General features: G+C 42.1%; 1 protein-coding gene across 1 annotated transcript in view; it reads right to left on the bottom strand.

The window, feature by feature from the left end:
- Positions 1 to 3,166: 3,166 nt before the first annotated feature.
- LOC111752499 (leucine-rich repeat-containing protein 37A-like) overlaps positions 3,167 to 21,078 on the bottom strand; it is a 29,824-nt gene continuing 11,912 nt past the window's right edge. Inside the window, exons 4-10 of the mRNA XM_064271453.1 lie at positions 18,832 to 18,950; positions 12,772 to 13,049; positions 11,287 to 12,507; positions 10,824 to 10,922; positions 5,818 to 5,867; positions 4,134 to 4,188; positions 3,167 to 4,052 (exon numbers count right to left, since the gene is read on the bottom strand). Of these exons, the coding sequence (XP_064127523.1) occupies positions 3,906 to 4,052; positions 4,134 to 4,188; positions 5,818 to 5,867; positions 10,824 to 10,922; positions 11,287 to 12,507; positions 12,772 to 13,049; positions 18,832 to 18,950 (1,969 nt within the window). The 3' untranslated portion in view covers positions 3,167 to 3,905. The remainder of the gene's footprint in view (positions 4,053 to 4,133; positions 4,189 to 5,817; positions 5,868 to 10,823; positions 10,923 to 11,286; positions 12,508 to 12,771; positions 13,050 to 18,831; positions 18,951 to 21,078) is intronic.

Consider the following 21,078-nt stretch of genomic DNA (forward strand, 5'->3'; position numbering starts at 1 on the left):
CAGAGCTGAAGCAGCACAGAGTTAAAGTGCAGCACCCCAGCCAACCTGCAGATCTGTGGGAACTGTTAGGTCAACTCACCAAGTTTCAGAATGGTTTATTACACAGTATTATTGTGGCAATAGCTAACCCATATGTACACTGACTCCTTTATTAGGCTATAGGATCAGCTGCTGCAATAGAGAACCGAAGAATAGCGGGTTAAATAAGAAGGAAGTTTCTCGATCTTTCATGTGACAATCTGGTTAGGAAGTCAGGGCTAGTTTAGGGACCACCTTGTCAGGGTCTAGGCTTCTCCTATCTTATTGCTCCACCAACCTTGGGGTATGGCCCTAATCCACACGAAGTCTTCATAAGGATTACAGTTTAAGTCTTAATTTCCTTCAGCCCTGCAAGTGAAGACACTCCACAGCATGACACCAAACTACCCTCTAACACATAGACTCTCAGCTTGAACCACTTCCCACTTCTGCTTTAGGCCTCAGGAATTTCTTCTCTTCTTGAATGTTTGCTTCTCTCAGCTCCACTGGAGCTCAACAACAGCATCTCACTCCTACCAGGTCCAGGCCTCAGCAACAGCACCTCATTCCCACCAGGCTCTTGGGAGCCATAGCTGGTTGAGTCTGCTACTTTCCAGGAGGCCCTAATCTCTGTGGAGGTGAGCAGTAGACCAAGGTTATCTATTTTCATAGTCTCAGGTAAGGCTCAGGCATGCCTCCCATTCTCAGACTTAACCAGACACCAGTCCTCTCACCTCCCACTGCTCTGCCCTGCCTCCCCACAGTCATCTCCCTGCTGCCTCCAGCCCGGAAGAAACCACCGAACCTCTGCTTTCTCTAACTCCCTGCCCTTCTTGTCATAGCTCAGTGGTTCCTAAAATGGGCCTGTCTATCCTGGAGATGGATTCATGTGGGGCAGGCATGCAGGTGTGGAGGAGAGGTGTCCAGGAATTGGCTTTTTAAATAAGCATCTCAGTGATGTTTGAGGGTAAAGTTTGGCAGAATGTACTTTGAGAAATTGTATTTTCCTATGGACACTTGAAACCCTAACTCACCCGTTTTGAATGTGTGCCCTAGGGCACATGGGCTGGTTACTTACATTCTTTGTTTATCTGTCAAATGGGAATAACAAAATATCTTCCAGGGATTGTTGGACTAAATGAGATAAGACTGTGAAATGCTTAACCCAGAGCTTGGGACCAAGTAAGCAAGTGTAAATGCTAGCTGCTGCTGCTTCCTGTTATTATTGTCTTGTGCTTTAAACACAGTAAATATTTGTTGGCTTGCAGATGTCACCACGCAGGGACAAATGCTTGCTTTTTATCCTCAGGTAACTGACTCAGGCCAGTATCAAGAGAACAGGTGTCTCTTGCCCAGCACTGGCAAACTGACAGACCAAATGAGGTACAGATGGGCTGTTCATTTTGCTCGGAACCCTAACCAGCAAAATATGCCAGGAGGGCTTTGCCCAGTTGCATTGCTCTTTTGGGGGACCCTGTGCTGTGGTTCCTTGGTTGGCATCATTCTTCATCTCAGATTACTGAGCTGCCAGCATTTATTTGTGGTCATGGGGGTCGATTAGCAAATCTTGCTCATTCAGAATCTCTTTTACTCACCTATGTGTTTAGCTCTCGCTGACTTACAAATGGGAATTAAAGACTTTTTCTTTGCTTTTACTAAAATACTTCAATAGTGGCAGGTATCCCCTCTTTGCGCTTTTAACGTGTGTGATTCCCACATGGATGAGCAGAAGGTGTGCAGGAACCCTTGCATCTTCTGCAATATTTACTTGTGTTATCACTTGCAATCACACAGACTGGTGGATAAGGAAGGAAACAGGTAGGTCTGGTGCTGGGCTGAGCTGGAGGGGGCTGAGCAGCACACATTTGACCCTTAGTGGGGTTCCCGAGGGTCTAGGGCAGTACACCTGAGCAGGGAAGGGACCCCCCCCCACCCAAAATATTTTCTGAATCAGCGCCATCCCAGGCCTGAAGAGGGCTATCTTGGGCAATTACTGCTGTCACATATTCTTCCTTTACCCTGATCCTCTTGTACCTTCCTGTTAGCTACCCAAGTGTCTGAGTTATCTAGCGGTGCTATAACAGAAATGCATCGCTTTAACAAAATTTATTCTCTCACAGTCTAGGAGGCTAGAAGTCAGGATTCAGGGTGCCAGCCCCAGGGGATGGCTTTCCTTCTCTTTTGGTGCTGGGGGAAGGTGATTGTTATCAACCATCCCGATCGAGAAGCTTCTCAACTCAGGAGTCCCGGGTCCAAGGGATGTGCTTTGCTCCTGGTGCATCTTTCTTGGTGGTATGAGGTTGCCCCATCTATCTGCTCGTTTTTCACTTTTATGCCTCAAAAGAGATTGACTTAAGACACAGCTTAATCTTGTACATTGAGTCTTGCCTCATTGACGTAACTGCCTCTAATCCTGCCTTATCATACAGATAGGATTTACAACATATAGGAAAAGCCCATCAGATGACAAAATGGTGAACAATCACGTAAAACTTGCAATCATAGCCTAGCCAAGTTGACATACATTTTTGGGGGACACAATTCAATCCATAACAACAAGGGTTGAGACAGCTTAAAAAGAAGAATATGAATTTTCCACCAGCTTGTAAGGGCAGAGAATCCCCAACCAAAATACGACACACATTTTTGCATGAGTTTGAGGCCTTGGGAAAAAAGAAGGACTTGGCTGCACAGTGGAGATCCAAATATTCTAGCAACTTCAAAGTACTTATGAGAAGGTCCAGAGATGGATGATCCCCTATGGACAGGGCCTCAAGTGTGTTGGTGAACTCAGGCTTGAATGAAGAACAGAGAAGACAGAGCCAGAATAAATGGGTACTTGTTTTTTTTTTTTAATTTAATAATCTATGCCCCTTGTGGCTGATATGTTCTCCATTTCTCTGGGATGGAGTATATTGGGGAAACAGGAGAGTGAAGCCCCTATTTGTGCTTCTTTGTCCACATGGCCTCTTATGGAATGGCTACCACGAAGATTTCTAGTTTCAGCCCTGCTTTTCTTGCCTATGGCCCTTGATCAACACCCTGTTGCTTTTATGTCAATATTTAATATTTATATTTCAATTCCTTACCACATGGCTAGAATTGGTTATAGAATTTATGTATTTTAATATGAGGAAAACAAGTAGTTTACAAGCAATGGTGAGAAGCCAATATCAGAAAATAAAATTTGTGGGTAGCCTGAGGCAGGACGGGGTTCACTCTGTGGTCTTGACTTCAAGCAGTTCGCTTTCCTCACCGGCCTCTGTAGTAGTCTCTGTAGGCTCAGCCTTCTCTGTTGTGACTTCGCTGGCTTCCCTGGGATAAGAAGAGCAAAGCTCTTATTCTTGAAAGGAGCAGTTAAACTTTTCATCACCTGCTCATTTTATGATTTTTCTTTTTTAAAAAATTTTATCAGTTTTGTTGTTGTTGAGAACATACACAGCAAAACATATACCAAATCGACATTTTCTACATGCACAATTCAGTGACATTGATTTCCTTCTTCAAGCTGTGCAACCATTCTTACCCTCCTTTCCTGAGTTGTTCATCTGCCTTTAACATAAACTCATTGCCCCCTAAGGCTTAGGGGCCCTTGCTGTTGTTGTTGTCAGTTTGATCCCATACAGGTAGACCTTAAAAGAGCACAACGCTCAAGGAAGACATTCTTTACTAGTTAAGCTAAAGTACTGTTTGGTTTTAAGAAGGCTTTAGGTGATATATTTGGTTGAAGGTTTAAAGATTATCTCAGGGTAATAGTTTTAGGGGTTCATCCAGCTTCCATGGCTCCAGAAGTATGGAGTTCATGAGAATTTGAAATTCTGTTCTACATTTCTGCCCTTTTGATATCTCCTCATTTTACATAAGAAGTTTAAATTGTCCCCAATCATTTACCCGGCATCTTTGTTAAAAACCTCATCCTCATCAGAAGAATCCTTGTCGTGTGGCTTCTGTGCCATGTTTCTCTCGCGGGTGGCACTGACAGGCCTATACATATCCCTGAGCCAAAGTGGCCACCTTCTCCAGAAAAAGCCCTCCTAGAAAAGAGAAAGGAAACTATTAACTCTGAATCTCTCCTGCTTTCTCCCACCACAGCACTGGATCTTCCCCAAATGTACCTGACTTTCACTTCCCGACGGGCATCTCCTGTGCAGCAGACCTCGGAAAAAGCCCCTTGGTGGGAAACACACACACGAGACAATTAGTGATCCATGTCATTTTCCATGTCCTCATAACACCTATCTCTCGTTTCAGCAGGACTCAAAGTTTACCTCCACCCATAATCACGACTAGCAAAATCACTACAGACTTGGGGTTTGAGAACAACTCCATGCACACTGGACTTCGAAGGGCTCTCTATATCTGTTCACAGGGCCCCACGATGTCTCTGGGGAGACCTCTGTACATGGCTTGGTATGGAGGCTAGGCAGAATTTTCTGCTCCATTTACCTCCTTGGCCAAGTACCTTTGCGCAGTGAACCAACTGCACAACCATACTGAGCAGCCCTGTCCAGAAACATTTTTATCAGTCCCCTTCAGATTTGGACTCGTGCTTCATTCTCTGGGGAGTGGGGGTAAGTGGAGGAGAAGGTGCTTCTATTTTTCTAGGTGCTTTATTCTGTAAGTCGAATCACACCAAATAAATGCCTGAGTCTAAGTAGCCAGATTAGCTCACTGATTTTCATACTGTAGGTGGTTACTGGTTAGTGAGTGGTAACTGTAGGTGGTCATTGATTATGAAGTCAAGTTAAAGGTCATGAATAGCATTAAGAATAATCTGAACAGAACAGAAAATATCAGAGTGCACAGTGGGCAATAAGTTTAATGAAAAAATGTTGCCATCAGGTCAACTCCAACTCGTGATGACCCCATGTGTGTCAGAGTAAAACTGTGCTCCACAGGGTTTTCACTGGCTGATTTTTCAGAATTGGATAGCCAGGCCTTTTTCTGAGGCCTCCAGGTGGACTCAAACCTCCAACCTTTCAGGTAGGAACTGAGCGCGTTAACCCTATGCACCACCCAGGGCCCCCAAGTGTGCTTAGAAACTATTTCTGCCTCTATCAGCAGCCACGTCTATGAAGTTTGCATGGACTGAGTCAGGACATAAAGTGTAGCTCACAGTCCAAGCACAATGTCATCAGTGGAGAGGTACCCACATGGGAAGGAGTCATCCTCTTTCTGACACCCCCTAGTGGTGAGACCATGGAGCAAAATATTTTCCTTTCTCCCTCTCTGAGACAAGCTACTGTCTGAAACTCTTCAGAGTTAAAATTCTGTGAAGTTTGGATAAGGGGAATCCAGAGCGGGGGCTTAACAACTGTCAGGATGAGAAGTGACGTTTTCCTGACACCTTAGAGGAAAAACACATATATTCTACCTTCTGTCAGCCTTGAATGAGGCCAGCCCTCTTACCCAAGACCATTTGGCCTTCCCTACCCTTTCCGTAGAGCCTCCAGTAAAGGCCTCTGGCCCAGCTTTATGCCCACCAACTGCAGGAAGAAACAGGTATAGCCTAGCTCTTCCCCTGAAAGGACTGGCAACAGCAGGTGCCTCTGTGCTAGTCCCATCAAGCTCAGCTTGGCCTGGGAGTTAATTTTGCTGGAGCCAAAGTATTAAAGTGAGTATGTTCTTCCTGCCTTTGGTAGTTTCCTCACTGAGCACTGAGGGGAGTGAAATAGAGGACCTCTACGTTCTCTCCTAGTTCTAAAATTCTCTTTTAAAAATTGTCAGTCTATGAATGTTTTGTTATAGCTATTTGAACCACAATAAACACTGAAACAAAATTGCTAGACTAATATTTACCGTGAGGATCCTTCTTTGTCTTCCTCTGATGTTGCTCGGTGAGCATAAATCTGTTTTGGAAGAAAGCATGATCGTGGTTATCCACCACAATGACCGGTATCTTCAAACGTTTATTCCTTCCTTTTATTTATTTGAAGCCTCATCTCCACTGCCAGATGATGATCTTTTTGAGCAGAAGGATTCTACCCTACTTACCCCTCAATACTCTTCCACAGTACCTGGTTTAGGATCTAGCATTTATTTTAACGTATTTTATTGACGGTTTTAGGTAACACTCAACAAATAATTCCTAATAAAACTCGTAAAAGTAGGAAAAGAAGGAAATATCTTTAACTTAATAAAAGTATGTACCATAAACTTAGACAAGAGCATTGCTTTAAAGTTAGGAGTAAGGATGCCTGTTACCACTGCTACTATTCAACATTGCTTGAAGGTACTAATCAAGGCAACAAGAAAAATGAATGGGATGTAAGTATTGGAAAGATAGAGACAAAACCATCATTACTTGCATGTGAAATGATGGTGTCTCAGTTATCTAGTGCCACTGTAAGAGAAACACCACAAATGGATGGTTTTAACAAAGAGAATTTTATTATCTCACATTCTAGGAGGCTAGAAGTCCGAATTCAGGGTGCCAGCTCCAGGGCAAGGCTTTCTCTCTCTGTCAGCTCTGAGGGAAGGTCCTTGTCCTCAATGTTCCCAGTCTAGGAACTTCTCAGCATAGGGTCCCTGGGTCCAAAGGATGTGCTGTTCTCCTGGCTTTTGTTTCTTGGTGGTATGAGGTTCCCCTGTCTATCTGTTCACTTCTCTCTTTCATATCTCAAAAGAGATTGACTTAAAATAGAATCTAATCTTGTAGATTTGAGTCCTCCTTCACTAACATTACTGCCTCTATTCCCACCTCATTAACATCACATAGGTAGGTTTTACAACACATAGGAAAATCACATCAGGTGACAAAATGGTGGGCAATCACACAGTACTGGGAATCATGGCCTAGGCATATTGATACACATTTTGGGGGGACACAATTCAATCCATAATAGATGGACAACCTAAAAAGCGCAAGAGATCAACTAAAAATTTTTGAAAGTAATATGAGAATTCAGAAGGTGCCCCGATGGTACAGGGCTTAAGCGCTCGGCTGCTAAATCAAAGGTTGATGGTTCAAACCCAGCAGCCACTCCACGGGAGAAAGATGTGGCAGTAAACTTCGACAAAGATTTACAGCCTTGGAAACCCCATGGAGCAGTTCTACTGTGTACTGTAGGGTCACTATGAGTCGGAATTGACTCAATAGCAATGGGTACAGGTAATATTAGGATTTAGTGAGGTGGCTAGATACAAAATCACACAAACCTCAACAGTTTTCCTATGTACCACCAATAACCAATTAGAAAATGTAATGGAAGAGGGATTTCATTCACAATAGCAATAAAAAATGTATAAAGTACCTAGGAATAAACGAAAGATGTGGAAGACCTCTGTGAAGAAAACACTAAAATTCTTCTGAAGGACATTGAGGAGAACTGATTATGTGGAATGAGATACCACGTTCTTAGAAGGGAAGTCTCAACATTGTAAAGATGCCAGTTCTCCTCAAATTAATCTACAGATTCAATGCAATTCTATTCTAATGCCAACATAACACAGCTTTTTTTTTTTTTTTTTTTACAAATTGACCAGTTGACATTTGGTAGAGAAAATATGCAACAACAGCTTGAAAAGGATGAAAAAGAAGATCAAAGAGCAGGAGCTTGCCCTACCAAATATCAAATTATGTTGTACAGCAACTGGAATTAAGTAGGCGATACCGGTAGAGGAAAACAGAAGTCAATCAGTGGGACAGCACAGAGTCCAGACAAAGGCAGTATTTTCGATCAGCGTGGAAAGAAGGAACCAACCATTCAATAGGAGATTGTAAACAACTGGATATTCACATGGGGAGAAAAAAGATTCTCTACCTCAACCATAGCAAAACCAAGCAAAGAAAATAAATTCCACATGGACTAAAACATATAACATATATCACAATCTTATAACAGTAATAGAAGAAAATACAGGAGACTGTCTTTATGCCGTGAGGTGGCAAAGGCCTCCCTAACAAGACCCGCACCCCATACGCCATGAGGACAGGGTGACAGACGTGATTCCAAGAGTGCAAGCACCTCCTGCTCTTCCCAGCCCTTGCCCCCTTTTCCCCTGGATTCTTTGTCTTCGTCTCGTTTATTTATAAAAGCTCCTCTTATATCCAACATATCAATCCTTTCAACGCTTTCCGTTGTATCCCTAGGCTTCAAATAGCTGGCACTTGTTTTTCTCTTTCAGGAGGCAAAACAGAACAGACTTTGTAGTCAGGGGATTATCAGTTCTGCTTTTGGTTTTGCCCTGGGGCCTTAATTTGATCTCCTTCCTCTGTAGAGGAGGGATCATAACGTCTTTCCCCAAGAGTTCTGTGTCAGACAATATACGCTGTCCAAAGCTTGGGATTTAAGTCAATGCTAAATTTGCTGTTTTGTTGTTAGATGCCTTCAAGTTGATTCCCACTCATGACGACTCCATGTGTGCAGAACAGAACTGCTCCATAAGGTTTTCAAGGCTGTGATCTTTGAGAAGCAGATCACCAGGCCTTACTACCAAGGCACCCCTGGGTGGGCGTGACCTGCCAACCTTTCGGTTAATAGTCCAGCACCACCCCGGGACTCCCTAAATTTGCTAACGGTAGTCAAATGTATCAAAGCTTTCTGCCTGTGGTATCAGGCTTAGAATGCTCTTTCCCTCCACAAGACATTAAAAATATGGCTTCTATTTCCTTCTAATACTTTTATGGTTTCTCTTTTTACATTTACTGAAATATGTTTGTTTAAGGTGAGAAATATGGATCTCCTATTATCCCCCTCCCCCCAATAGTTAGGCCACTGTTCTGCTACCATGTACCCACTTCCCCCCAATGACTAGAACTTTAAAAGTTGACATTTCGAAAGTGTTAAGAATACATAGTTCTATTAGTGGGCTCTATCTGCTCCTTCAAAATAAATATTAGGTTGCACTATTTCTCATTGGGGAATTGTTATAACGCCTTATCTTTCTTCCCTTGAGCACCATTATTGTCTACTATTTGTAAAAGACTGCATGGATTCAGTCCTCATAAATTTTATGATCTAAGTGGGGGAGAGGATACAAGGAGAACCCAGAAATGAATACAAATGTAAGGCTAAACTGAACATAGGAATTAAAAGCAGCACAGGATTTATAGAAATGTCTAAAAAGGAAACACCCACAGGCTGCTCGGAGAGGCAGAGGGAACTGTCTGGGCAATGGCCAATGACTGTCTTTCCAGGTGTCTTGGCAAACTGACCCCATGCTGGTCCTCAGCCTCCCAGGCTTAGAAATCAGACTCTGTCACCACCAAAAGAGGACCAGCTTCTTCCTTTTGGGGGCAGTTTCACCTTATCAATATTGCAGGACTGACCAAAAATCAGAATGCCAAATTATGGCTTGACAGTGAGAAAGACATCTGTTCCACAGACAGGACTTTTGTGCCTACAGGATTAGGGATTTGTGTCTCTGAGGAGACAGGCCTGTGTGCTCACTAAAGCACAATCAGAAGGCTACTTGGTGAGAACAGAATAGAATGTAAGGAATCCCCTGAATCCAGGGTTTCATGGAAAGATCTGAGGGAGCCTCATCCATCCATCTCTCCCTCAGGCACAGCCCTGCTGGTGACCCTAACACTTCAAATCTGCTGCCCCGGGCTCCATCCCTACTTTTGTGCAATATTAGGACGGGCACTGCCCACATTGACCTGTTCCTTGCCTTTTCTACAAGGAACTGACCAACCCTCCTGCTGATAGTCCTATTTTCCTTCAGATAGATCACGAGACCATCTGGTCTTTACATATCTCTGCTCTGCTCCATTATGTGTTGATCTTAAACTTTCCCTCCTGAGGGGCCATCTTTTTAAAAATTGTTTACCATAATTCTAACTTCTCTGGAGAGGGCAATGTCTCTCTTTGGCCCCCAAGAAATGGCAACACATCTCAAAAATGAACCAGGGCCAGGAGGACTGAAGAGCTCAGGGAAGGTTTTGTGAAGAAAGATGGACTTGTGTTACCATTCGACAGATTCATAGGACTTCAACAGACAGAGTGAATTAAGGGAATTTTTGAGGGGTAAAGGCACAGACAAAAGTAGGAATGAGCACGGTGTGACTGGGGTAGGGTGAGGGGCTGGAACCTAAGGCTGCTCCGACAGTAGAAAAGGTAAATAGGGAAATTAGGGCGAATTGGCAGAGTAGGGTTAAGTTGTCAGCTTGTTAAATACGCTGGTAGTAGTGTGTTCAGGAAATTAATAAACCATTATATAATTGAACAAAAAGCAAGCAGAACCAAACTGCTTACTGCAATATTCTAAGTGAGCCTATTTAGACAATGCCTATACGGTCTCTATGATTCGGAATCTACTCAATGGCGAGGGTTTTTTTTTTTTAGTTTACTCACTGGAGAAAAAGAGATGCTGAGTAAATCTAAGGAATCTACAAGGTAACACTTTTATCCTTTTGTTGTGTCCTTTCTCCCCAGGTTGATTGATCACTCCCTAAGAGTGGACATTTTCTTTTCCTCATCATTTCAACCAACAGGGAAAGAAATCAGGGATCGAATGAAAGTGACTGGTGTCTACATCAAATCACTGCCACAGTTCTTGGTTGAAGAAATTTTACAATCATGTCAACTCTGGCCTTCTTAAAGTTAGCTTCTCAGAATAGTCTAATGGCTTGCTATCTTGGTTTCAACTCCACCAGGATCTCCTGGGAGTAGGGTTCCTTTCAAAATCCCTGGAATACAGTTTATAATAAAAGAACCAAGCACATCCCAGCCCTTAGGACTGAAGAGGAATACCAAGTAGCAGTAGGTGGGAAAGTGGCTTTAATTTTCAGTTTGTCGCTTTTGAATCTATTATAAAGACAAAATATTATTCTAGAAACTTGAAATAATTGTTGTCCTTACCTTAATGAGGCAGAAAATTAAAATCATTACAACCACAGTCACAGATATCGCCAAGATGAGTTTGTGGTTATATCCATATCCTGGAACTTCTTTTGTGAGCTAAAAAATAGGAAGAAACAAGTTTATTTTTTTGTAAACAAAGAGATGAAAAGGATAAAAGCTAAATATTCGGTTTCAAAACCCAATTCTTCCAGGTGAATCTAGCTTATAGGTTCATAAAGAACATACCAAAGCGAATAATCTTACTAGTAGGCAGTCTTCTTGTACAATTTGTGTGTTAAGTCTTCTCCTCTGTACTAGAAATAGTGGTACCATTCTCTAAATGAACAAAGTGGGAGATGATTTTCTTGGCCCAAGTTACTTGGCCAAGATGAGATACAGAGTAGGAGCTTTGATACTCTAAAGGCATGTCCTGAACTCTGATGGAAAAGTCTGAGCCTCATGTTTCTGGAGTTGTCCTCACCTCACTTGACTCTTGCTCTTTTTGCTCACTCTGGATGTCTGTGCTCTCGTTGATGTAGTTCTCAGTTTTCCATTGGTCTGTATCCCAGTCTGCCTTGGACACCTTAACTTCTTGGTGCTCACTGAGAAGCTTCATTAGGAGGCCTGTTCTGGAGAGGAGCTTGACACAGGCCAGTTGTACCTGGGGCTCTGAGCAGTCCAGTTTCAGTGTCCGCATAACATGAGCAATGAGCCTTCTCACATCGTTGTTGGGGATGAGGGACCGTAGCTGCTGGTTTAGCTGAGTTTCAAATTGATCACCCGGGGATGAGAGCAATGGGAGAGAGGAGCCATGGGGCTTGGAGGGTAAGTCAGGGCCCATGTTCTGGTATTCCCATTGTGTTTCATTTGTTTGTTTAACAGATGCCATGAAGCTGTCTGCAGTCACAGCAGAATCTGCAGTGGAAGGATCCTTATGGGCAGTGATTTCAGGGGTAGTCTCACCTAGCATAGTAGCATTGTGTACAGTAATGTTTTTTGCAGATGGCCCTGAAAAAGGAGACCATTCTTGAAAAGGATTTTCTGGAGAACTCAGTTCTCCTGAAGATGAAAAAGCCTCTCGAGGAGGGGAATTTATGAGGCTCCTCACTGCAGAGGAAGGAGGTCTATTTCTAAGCATCAGTTTACGCACCTTTCTGAACCTTCGACTCGTTTTGGCCTTTGGTCTTCTGTGAACCACACGAGAGCGAGATTTATGGTAGATGTAATTTTTTCTGGAATGTGATACTGATTTAGGAGTCTCTATATTTTTAACTCTAGCGTTCGCCTCTTCTAAGACAAAAAAGGTGTAGGACAAGTCTTTTGAAAGGATTCTAATCTCGGGTGGGCCTTTTGAAGGAGAGGTAGAAGGCCTGCCCATGGAGTATTGTTTCAGGGAAGAAGAGACTGCTGCCTTACTTTCCTTGCTGGATGAAGGCTCTGTGTTGAAGGGGACTCCCCCTAACTTCCTTTGCCTCCGCACCTTGAGAAGTCGTTCCACCTTCTTTGAGAGTGGCCTTAGGGGCCTTCTTGCTTTGGGCGTGTTCTCCATAAATGACTTGGCCCCTTGTTTCCTCTTGATGCTCAGATCTTCCATTTCTTTGAAGTGCCTTTTCTTTATGCCCCTTGGCCTCTTGAGGACTCTGTTCACCCTTTGCGGCCTTTTCCCGACACCTGTTCTCTGGATCTTTGCCAGGTGGTTTTCCTGGGGTTGAGCAGTTTCCAATTTCTTTTGAAAGATTTGGCGTTTAAATTTGGTACCCAAAAAGTTGGGATACGTAAGCATGGCAGTTTTTTCCTTCTTTTTAACCTCATCAATTTTTTCTTGAATTTCTGCATCTAACAAATTCTCCAGAAAATAGAGCTTCCTCAATTTACTTCTGTAAGTTGCATTGTTGTTTTCAGGCTTAAGAGGGGGATTCCCTGTGTTGTTCTGCAAATCACTCAGGGCCTTTTCTCTATCTTGTGCCTTTGAAAAAAGCAGTTTAATCAATGGTAATAACGTTAATTCTATGTGTTCTAGATTTCCCTCCGAGAAATAAGGCAATACGTAATTTAGTGCACTAATAACATCACTTTCATCATTAAAGCCTAGAGGCTCATTCAGGACAGTTGACAAGTTGACACTACTTCTGTCTGAGGATGCTTCTTCTGGCTCAATAGTGAGCTCAGTGCTGGTGTTCTTCTTCCGGGCTTGTAATGCCTTCATAAATGTTCCCTCTGCGGCCCCCAGAGATGCTTCTTCACCTGCCAAAACAGAAAGACTGTGATTGATAATGAAAGACAGATGGGACAGCTTTTTGTCAATTCATAGCCATACACCCCAGTCAAAGAAATGAGAAGTCAACAAAGATTTGAGCGCCATTTAGAGAGGAGAAAAATAAACCCGAACTGAAGTTTATGACTAGTGACAACAATGTTCCACTATGAATATGTCCACTCTGTCCACCCTGGTTCTCTTCAAAAATTGGCAACCTACTGAGAGCATTCCATAGTGTGAAACATAGTAAGTATATTTAGATTATGGAGCTCTGGTGACACAGTAGTTAAGTGCTCAGCTGCTAACCAAAAGGTTGGCAGTTCAAACCTACCAGCCTCTCCACGGCAGGAAGATGTGGCAGCCTGCTTCTGTAAAGATTTGCAGCCTTGAAAACCCTGTGGGGCAGTTCCACCCTGCCCTATAGAGTCACCACGAGTTAGAATCGACTCGACAGCAACAGGTTACGAAACACGGAAGAGATCGGGCTGGCTGAATTAAAGGAGGGCTACACTTCAAGGTCCTGTGTGCTTGGCCAGCTATACTTAAACAGTCTCTGAATCTAAACCTATGTGCAGACCACGGTATAACTTTTGCTGCTGGCACCTGAAAACTGCTTGTGATTAACAAACTAAGTGCTTAGACAAGTTAAGGGGCTACTTTTCAAGGCCCTTTGTGCTTGACCAGCTATGAATTAATGATAATCCTTCTGGGTTGTTTTTCAAGGCCTCACCAGGTGCGGAGTGTGCACAATAAAGATCAATGTGGCCTATGAATGACCTTCCACGTGAGACAAAGATAAACAGGGACCCATTGCAAGGGCTCAAAGCAAGATCCAGAGGCATCACGCATGCACAACATCCCAGAATAAGTCCTGTTCAACACCCTGGCAGCCTTGTGACAGACTCCTTCTCGGTTCCAGCCACCTCTGCAAGGAAGTCCATCTTGACTGAATTCTAACTGTGTGTGCACTTGTTTTTCATAAACCCTCTCCTTCTCCTTAGAAATATCCTCCCACCAAACGAATAAAAATAATGCCTTTTTCCCATCTAAAACCTTTTATAAGCCCTAAAAATTCTTTTGTTCACTGAGAGACTGGAGGCTAGCGTAGGGGCAAACCCCTCTCTCTCTCTCCTTCCCGAGGCTTTTACTTTCTGTCTGTCCCTAATAAACCTTTGTTCCTGTGGAAACTCTGAGCCTCTCCTGGTCATTCTTGGTCAAAAGACGGCAAGAGCCTAGGCAGGTCTTAGTCCTGAGCTGGGAAGCCTTTCCCTGTAACAGTTATATTTAGGAATATTCTTTTGGTCCCCAAAGGTCAATTGCCCAGACGTATTAAACCCAAGGCTAGAAGACAAGGCTACCCACTCAGGTGGATCCATCTGTAATTTCTCCTCACATTCATATGCCACAAACTGTCCTGCCTCAGATGCAGAGAGAGAGGGCAAAGCTTCCTCTCTCCACCTTTTCCGTGTGTTCACATTCTTGTTGGCATCATAGGTGACTACCTTGAAAGACAGACCTCTGAGGGGAGCAGGGGCACAGGTGTTAAAGTTGAGCCTCCAAATCCCACTGCTCACAGCTCCTCATCTGGACACGCCCTTCTCCACCCACCTGCCCAACTCCTTCCCTGGGTCCCTCCTGCCATATATCCTCGTCCCCATAACAGAAGGCTCTGTACAGACTGTGTCCACTATGTCCACCTGGTTCGTTTCTGAAACTGGGCAGAGATCTGGGGTATAATAGGTTAAGAAATTTTCCTCCCCTTGGGTCTGCTAAGACACTTAAAAAATTTATTTTATTTTGTCGTTGTTGTTGTTGGGAATACACACAGCAGAACAAACACCAATTCAACAATTTCTACATGAACAATTCAGTGACACTGATTACGTTCTTCAAGTTGTGCAACCATTGTCACCCTCCTTTTCTGAACTGTTTCTCTCCCACTAACATAAACGCACTGCCTCCTAAATTTCCTATCTAATCTTCCAAGTTGCTGTTGTCAATTTGATCCCATATAAGAAAAAAAAAATATAGACAGTTCTTAAAAGAGCACATGCTCAAGGCGGATATTCTTTACCAGTTAAGCTAAGCCATTGTTTGGTTTCAAGAAGACTTCAGGATATTTTTTTGTTTTAAGGTTTAAAGATAGTCTCGGGGAAATAGTTTCAGGGGTTCATCCAGCCTCAATGGCTTCAGAAAGTCTTGCATCCATTAGAATTTGAAATTCTGTTCTGCATTTTTCTCCTTTTCATCAGGATTCTTCTACTGAATCTTTGATCGAGATGTTCAGTCCGGGTAGCCGGGCACCATGGTGTGCTGCATGCCTAGCTGGAATGTGTAGTTAATGGATGGGATAACAGCAATTTCTGGGTAAACGTTACGTGAAATCCTACATGCTAAAAGGGAAAAAGCAACTTTTGTCAGATGGCTACTTTCCTTTCATTGTATTTCATTTCTAATATTTCCAAAAAAAAAAAAATTTTTTTTTATTTCCAGCTTTACTTGAGGAACCACCCAAAGCTTCTGACTGCATGAAGGTCAAATGTACCATTGTGCACTTGTGTTTCTTTTCCACGAGAATTAAAAATATTATTGCTGGTAGTGAGAGTCAAAGGAGGACTAGAAGATCATGGGAAAGGAGGAGTATGGGCTTGTGGAGAGCTCAGAACTGGGGACAGAACACGTGGGCCCACCTCTGGGGAGAAAGGGAATAACAGAAATGTTCTGAAAAGCAAGCAGTACTGTTTTTACATAAGTAGCAAAGTTTCTTTTTTCTTTTCTGTTTTTTTAATGATCTTTTAGATTTCTTCATGTATGATGTCCTTGATGTCATCCCACAACTTGTCTGGTCTTCAGTTATTTGTGTTCAATACCTCAAAACTATTCTTGAGATGGTCTCTAAATTCAGGTGGAATATACTCAAGGTTGTACTTTGGCTATTGTGGACTTGTTTTAACTTTCTTCAGCTTCAGCTTGGACTTGTGTATAAGCAGTTGATGGTCTGTTCCACAGTTGGCCCCTGGCCTTGTACCGTCTGCTGATATTGAGCTTTTCCATGGTCTCTTTCCACAGGTATAGTTGATTTGATTCTTGTGTATTCCATCTGGCAAGGTCCTCATGTATAGTCACCATTTACATTGTTGAAAAAAGGTATTTCCAAAGAATAAGTTGTTGGTCTTGTGAAATTCTACCATGTGATGTCTGCTGTCGTTTCTATCACTAAGGCCATATTTTCCAATTACTGATCCTTCTTCTTTGTTTCCAACTTTCGCATTCCAATCACCAGTAATTATCAATGTAACCTGATTTTATGTGTGATCAATTTCAGACTGCAGAAGTTAGTAAAAATCTTCATCTTTGGCATTAGTGCTTGGTGTGTAAATTTGAGTAATAGTCATATCAACGGGTATTCCTTATAGGCATATGGATATTATCCTGTTACTGACAGTGTTGTATTTCAAGATACATCTTGAAATGTTCTTTTTGACGATGAATGTGACACTGTTCCTCTTCAATTTGTCATTCCTGGCATAGTAGACCATATGATTGTCCAATTCAAAATGACCAATACTAGTCCACTTCAGGTTACCAAACCTACGATATCAATCTTTAAGTCTTCCATTTCATTTTTGACGACTTTAAATTTTCTTTGATTCATACTTTGTGCATTCCATGTTCTGATTATTAATGGGTGCTTGCTGCTGTTTTTTCTCATTTTGAGTCGTGTCACATCAGAAAATGAAGGTCTCGAAAGCTTTATTCCCTTCATATCATTAAGGTTGACTCTACTTTAAGGAGGCAGCTCTTCCCCAGTCATATTTTGAATGCCTGCCGACCTGAGGAGCTCATCTTTCAGCACTATATCAGACAATGTTTTGCTGCTCTTCATAAGGGTTTTCACTGGCCAATTTTTCCAGAAGTCGATCGCCAGGTCCTTCTTTCCAGTTTGTCTTAGTCTGGAAGCTCTACTGAAACCTGTCCACAATAGGTGACCCTGTTAGTATTTGAAATACTGGTGACATGGCTTCCAGCATCACAGTAACACCACAGTAGGACCAAGTGACAACACTTAATTGCGCTCATGCAGAACCTGTACATAGACCAAGATGCAGTTGTTCGAATAGAACGAAGGGATACTGCGTGCTTTAAAATTCGGGAAGGTGTGTGTCAGGGTTGTATCCTTTCACCATACTTATTCGATCTGTATGTTGAGCAAGTAATCAGAGAAGCTGAACTATATGAAGAAGAACGCAGCATCAGGATCGGCGGAAGACTTGTTAACAATCTGCGATATGGAGATGATACAACTTTGCTTGCTAAAGTGAAGAGGATTTGAAGCACTTACTGATGAAGATCAAAGACTACAGCCTTCAGTATGGATTACACCTCAATATAAGAAAAGAAAAATTCTCACAACTGGACCAATAAGCAATATCATGATAAATGGAAAAAAGATTGAAATTTTCAAGGACTTCTTTTTACTTGGATCCACAATCAACGCCCATGGAAGCAGCAGTCAAGAAATCAAATGATGCATTTCACTGGGTAAATCTGCTGCAAAAGACCTCTATGAAGTGTTCAAGAGCGAACTTTCACCTTGAGGACTAAGGTGCACCTGACCCAAAACACAGAATTTTCAATCACCTCATATGCATGCAAAAGCTGGACAATGAATAAGGAGGACTGAAGAAGAATCGCTGAAGAATACTGGATACACCTTGGACCGCCAGAAGAACCAACAAATCTGTCTTGGAAGAAGTATAGGCAGAATGATCCTTAGAAGGGAGAATTGTGAGACTTCATCTCATATACTTTGGATATGTTACCAGCAGGGACCAGTCTCTGAACAAAGACATCATACTTGGTAAAGTAGAGGGTCAGGGAAAAAGAGGAAGACCCTCAATGAGATGGACTGACACAATGAATGCAACAAGGGGCTCCGACACTGCAATGATTATGGGGATGGTGTAGGACTGGGCAGTGTTTTGTTCCCTTGTACATAGAGTTGCTATGAGTCAGAACCGACTCAACAGCACCTAACAATAACAGCAAAGTGTTATTGTTTATTATTTGTTCCAGGTCACGGTTAGCGGCCCATATTTGGGCTCTCTCATGTGAAGGTGATCACATTTTGGAACTCATGAAGTTAGTGCCAATAAACTAATATACAGAAAAAAATGCTTCAAAGCACCTGCTTTTTTGTTTTGGGAATAGAAAACCTTGAGATTCAGAGCAAGTTTAGAGTTGGACAGTCTAAGAATGGAAGTGCCCTCTCATCCATTATGAGATCCGGGTAGCAGCTTCTGGTTATAGGACCAGAAACTCTGAGACCTCAAATACAACCTTTATAAAGCATTATTGCTTGTACTCTTTTATGAAATTGCAAATGCAGAAAGAAAACAAACAAAAATGGATCTATACGTGTCCTAAGGCAGGGCGTACTTGAGACATAATCCATACGAAATCAGTTTACAAGCCACAATACGCTATCTGAATAAGTTACCATTTTGGGGTAACGCCCAAGCACAGAGCAGGGTACAGAGCATGCGGCCACCTAAGGTCATTCCCGTCCCCTTTGCTTTCCTTTCTCTTGTTCCTTTACGCGTGTGAATCAGTAGCATTATTAACTGACTGACTAAACTGAGAATCTGACTTTCAGCAACGGAGTAATTCTTCCAGCTAGTTACACTGGGACTCTGAATGAATGAAGGAATAAAAATAAAGCATTTACATTGCTAGTCTAAAATTTATCATGAAGCATTTCAGACTCACTGCAACGTGTGCTGTTTATCAGACATTCACTGTCACAATGCAGCTTCACTGTCTTGCAGACAACTTCAATGGTACTTTTAAACTGGCACAGGCAGCATGCCATATGGGTAGGTAAGATCCTATAAATGGAAATAAGGAGAATTAAACTAAAGTTAATGGGGTTACTTAAGTAGGTAGAAGCAGGCCAAGGCCACAGGGCTGTGTAAGGAGGAGTTCTTTTTTTTTAAACTTGGTGAAAATCTATATAGCAGAGCAGACACCCATTCAACAATTTCTACATGTATGATTCAATAACACTGGTTACTTTCCTGAAGTGCATCACCATTTTCGCTATCTCTACCCATACTGTTTCATCACCATGGACTTAGATTGACCATCCCCTATACTTCTTATCTATGCTTTATAGTTACTGTCGTCAACTTGATCACGTACAGATAATTCTTTAAAAGAGTGCTATACTCATGGTGAACATTCTTTACTGATGCAGCTAAACCGTTGTTTAGTTTAAAGATAACTTCAGGGAATAATTTTGGGTTATGGGTTGAAGATTTTCTGAGAGTGATAGATTCTGGAGTTCTTCCAGTCTCAAGAGGTCAGGTTTGTATTGAGTTAGAATTTAAAATTCTGTTCCAATTTTTTTCCCCTTTTTATCATGGTTCCTCTACAGATTCCTTGATCAAAATGTTCCGTAATGGTAGTCAGTTACCGTCCTGCTCTTCAGGCCCCGTGGCAAGGGGAGCAATAGTACATGGAAGCAGTTAGACCTGCTGTCCAGTTCCATGAAGGAGTTCCTGGGGCATATGGCTTGGCCACTTGTATGGGGAACAGTTGGTCAACTGCTGCTCTTGAATATGGTAAAAAAAAAAAACAGAAGGGAGGATAGAGGTGCCCAACAGAAGGGTAAGGATGGAAGTGGGTATGGTATGCCTAGAATAAAGGGGAGAGGGATTAGAATTGGCTGACATCAATCTGTAGTTTAGTTCAGAAGTATCTCCTCCCAGCCTAAACTCCTAAGGCATTTCCGTAATGAACTCAAGGATGGCAGTTGCTCTAATCTCTTCATGGCCTTGGTGGCACATGGCTACAGAGAATGATAGCATTTTCCTCATCTACTTATGGTCATGAAAAGAGAAGACTGAACCCTCCTTCCTAGTATAAACTAAGTGAGAAAGCTGGTTTGCAGATGGGAACTTTGAATATCTGGAGAGGATGGCATCTCGCTGACAAGTGAGGGATCAACACTGGCAGATGCTGCAGGTGGTTGAGGAAGATGAGGCCAGAGCAGTGACCCGTAGGATCTGATGTGGGAAGAAGAATCAGGGAGGTGACCTGACAAAAGCATCTAGAGCAGATGGCTAAATGCAGGGCCTGTTTCTGAACTCATCTCACGGAGTCCCCTCAACTAGCTTTAGCGTAACAGCAGATTTCTATTTAGCCTGCTCTGTTGGAGGGACATGGCACAAATAAGCTTCAGTAAACTGTGTAATAAGCTGTTATAGCAGGGCCCTACAAAAATATTTTTTAATGCAAAAAATAATAGTAAATAATTTCAACCCTTACCTCATAGCATATATGAAAATTAACTCAAAATGGATCGTAGACCTAATTGGAAGAGCTACACAACTATACAACTTCTGGAAAAAAAACACAGGAGAAAATCTTTGTGACTTTGCGCTATACAAACATTTCTTAGATGAGACACAAAAGAAGCACAAGCCATATACCAAAAAAAAAAAAAAAAAAAAAATTGCTAAATTAGACTCCATCAAAATTAAAAACTTCTGCTCTTGAAAAGACACTTTCAAGAGAATGAAAAGGCAGCCACAGGCTGGGAGAAAATATTGACAAAACACACATTTGGAAGAAGGGATATATAATCCAGGTGATATAAAGCACTTTTACAACCCAATAATATAAGAAAAATATCCAGTACAAAATTCCAAGAAATGTGAGCACTTTATTAAAGAAGATAAAAAAACAAAAAATACTCACATAGATAGACACTCACCATCATCGACTATTAGAGAAACACAAATTCAAACCACAATGAGATACTTTACACAACTACTAGTGTACAGGTATTAATAGACAGTATTGATTTATTTGTACTGAGCTGTCTTTACTTTTTTTTAAATATTATTTGTAAAAACCTTTTTATTTGCAAATGTACAGAAAAGGTGACAACTTTTCCAAAGACTGAAATATACATAAAAACCAAAAACCAAACCCAGTGCCATTGAGTGGATT

This window comes from Loxodonta africana, chromosome 18, assembly GCF_030014295.1.
Source record: "Loxodonta africana isolate mLoxAfr1 chromosome 18, mLoxAfr1.hap2, whole genome shotgun sequence".
Taxonomy (NCBI): domain Eukaryota; kingdom Metazoa; phylum Chordata; class Mammalia; order Proboscidea; family Elephantidae; genus Loxodonta; species Loxodonta africana.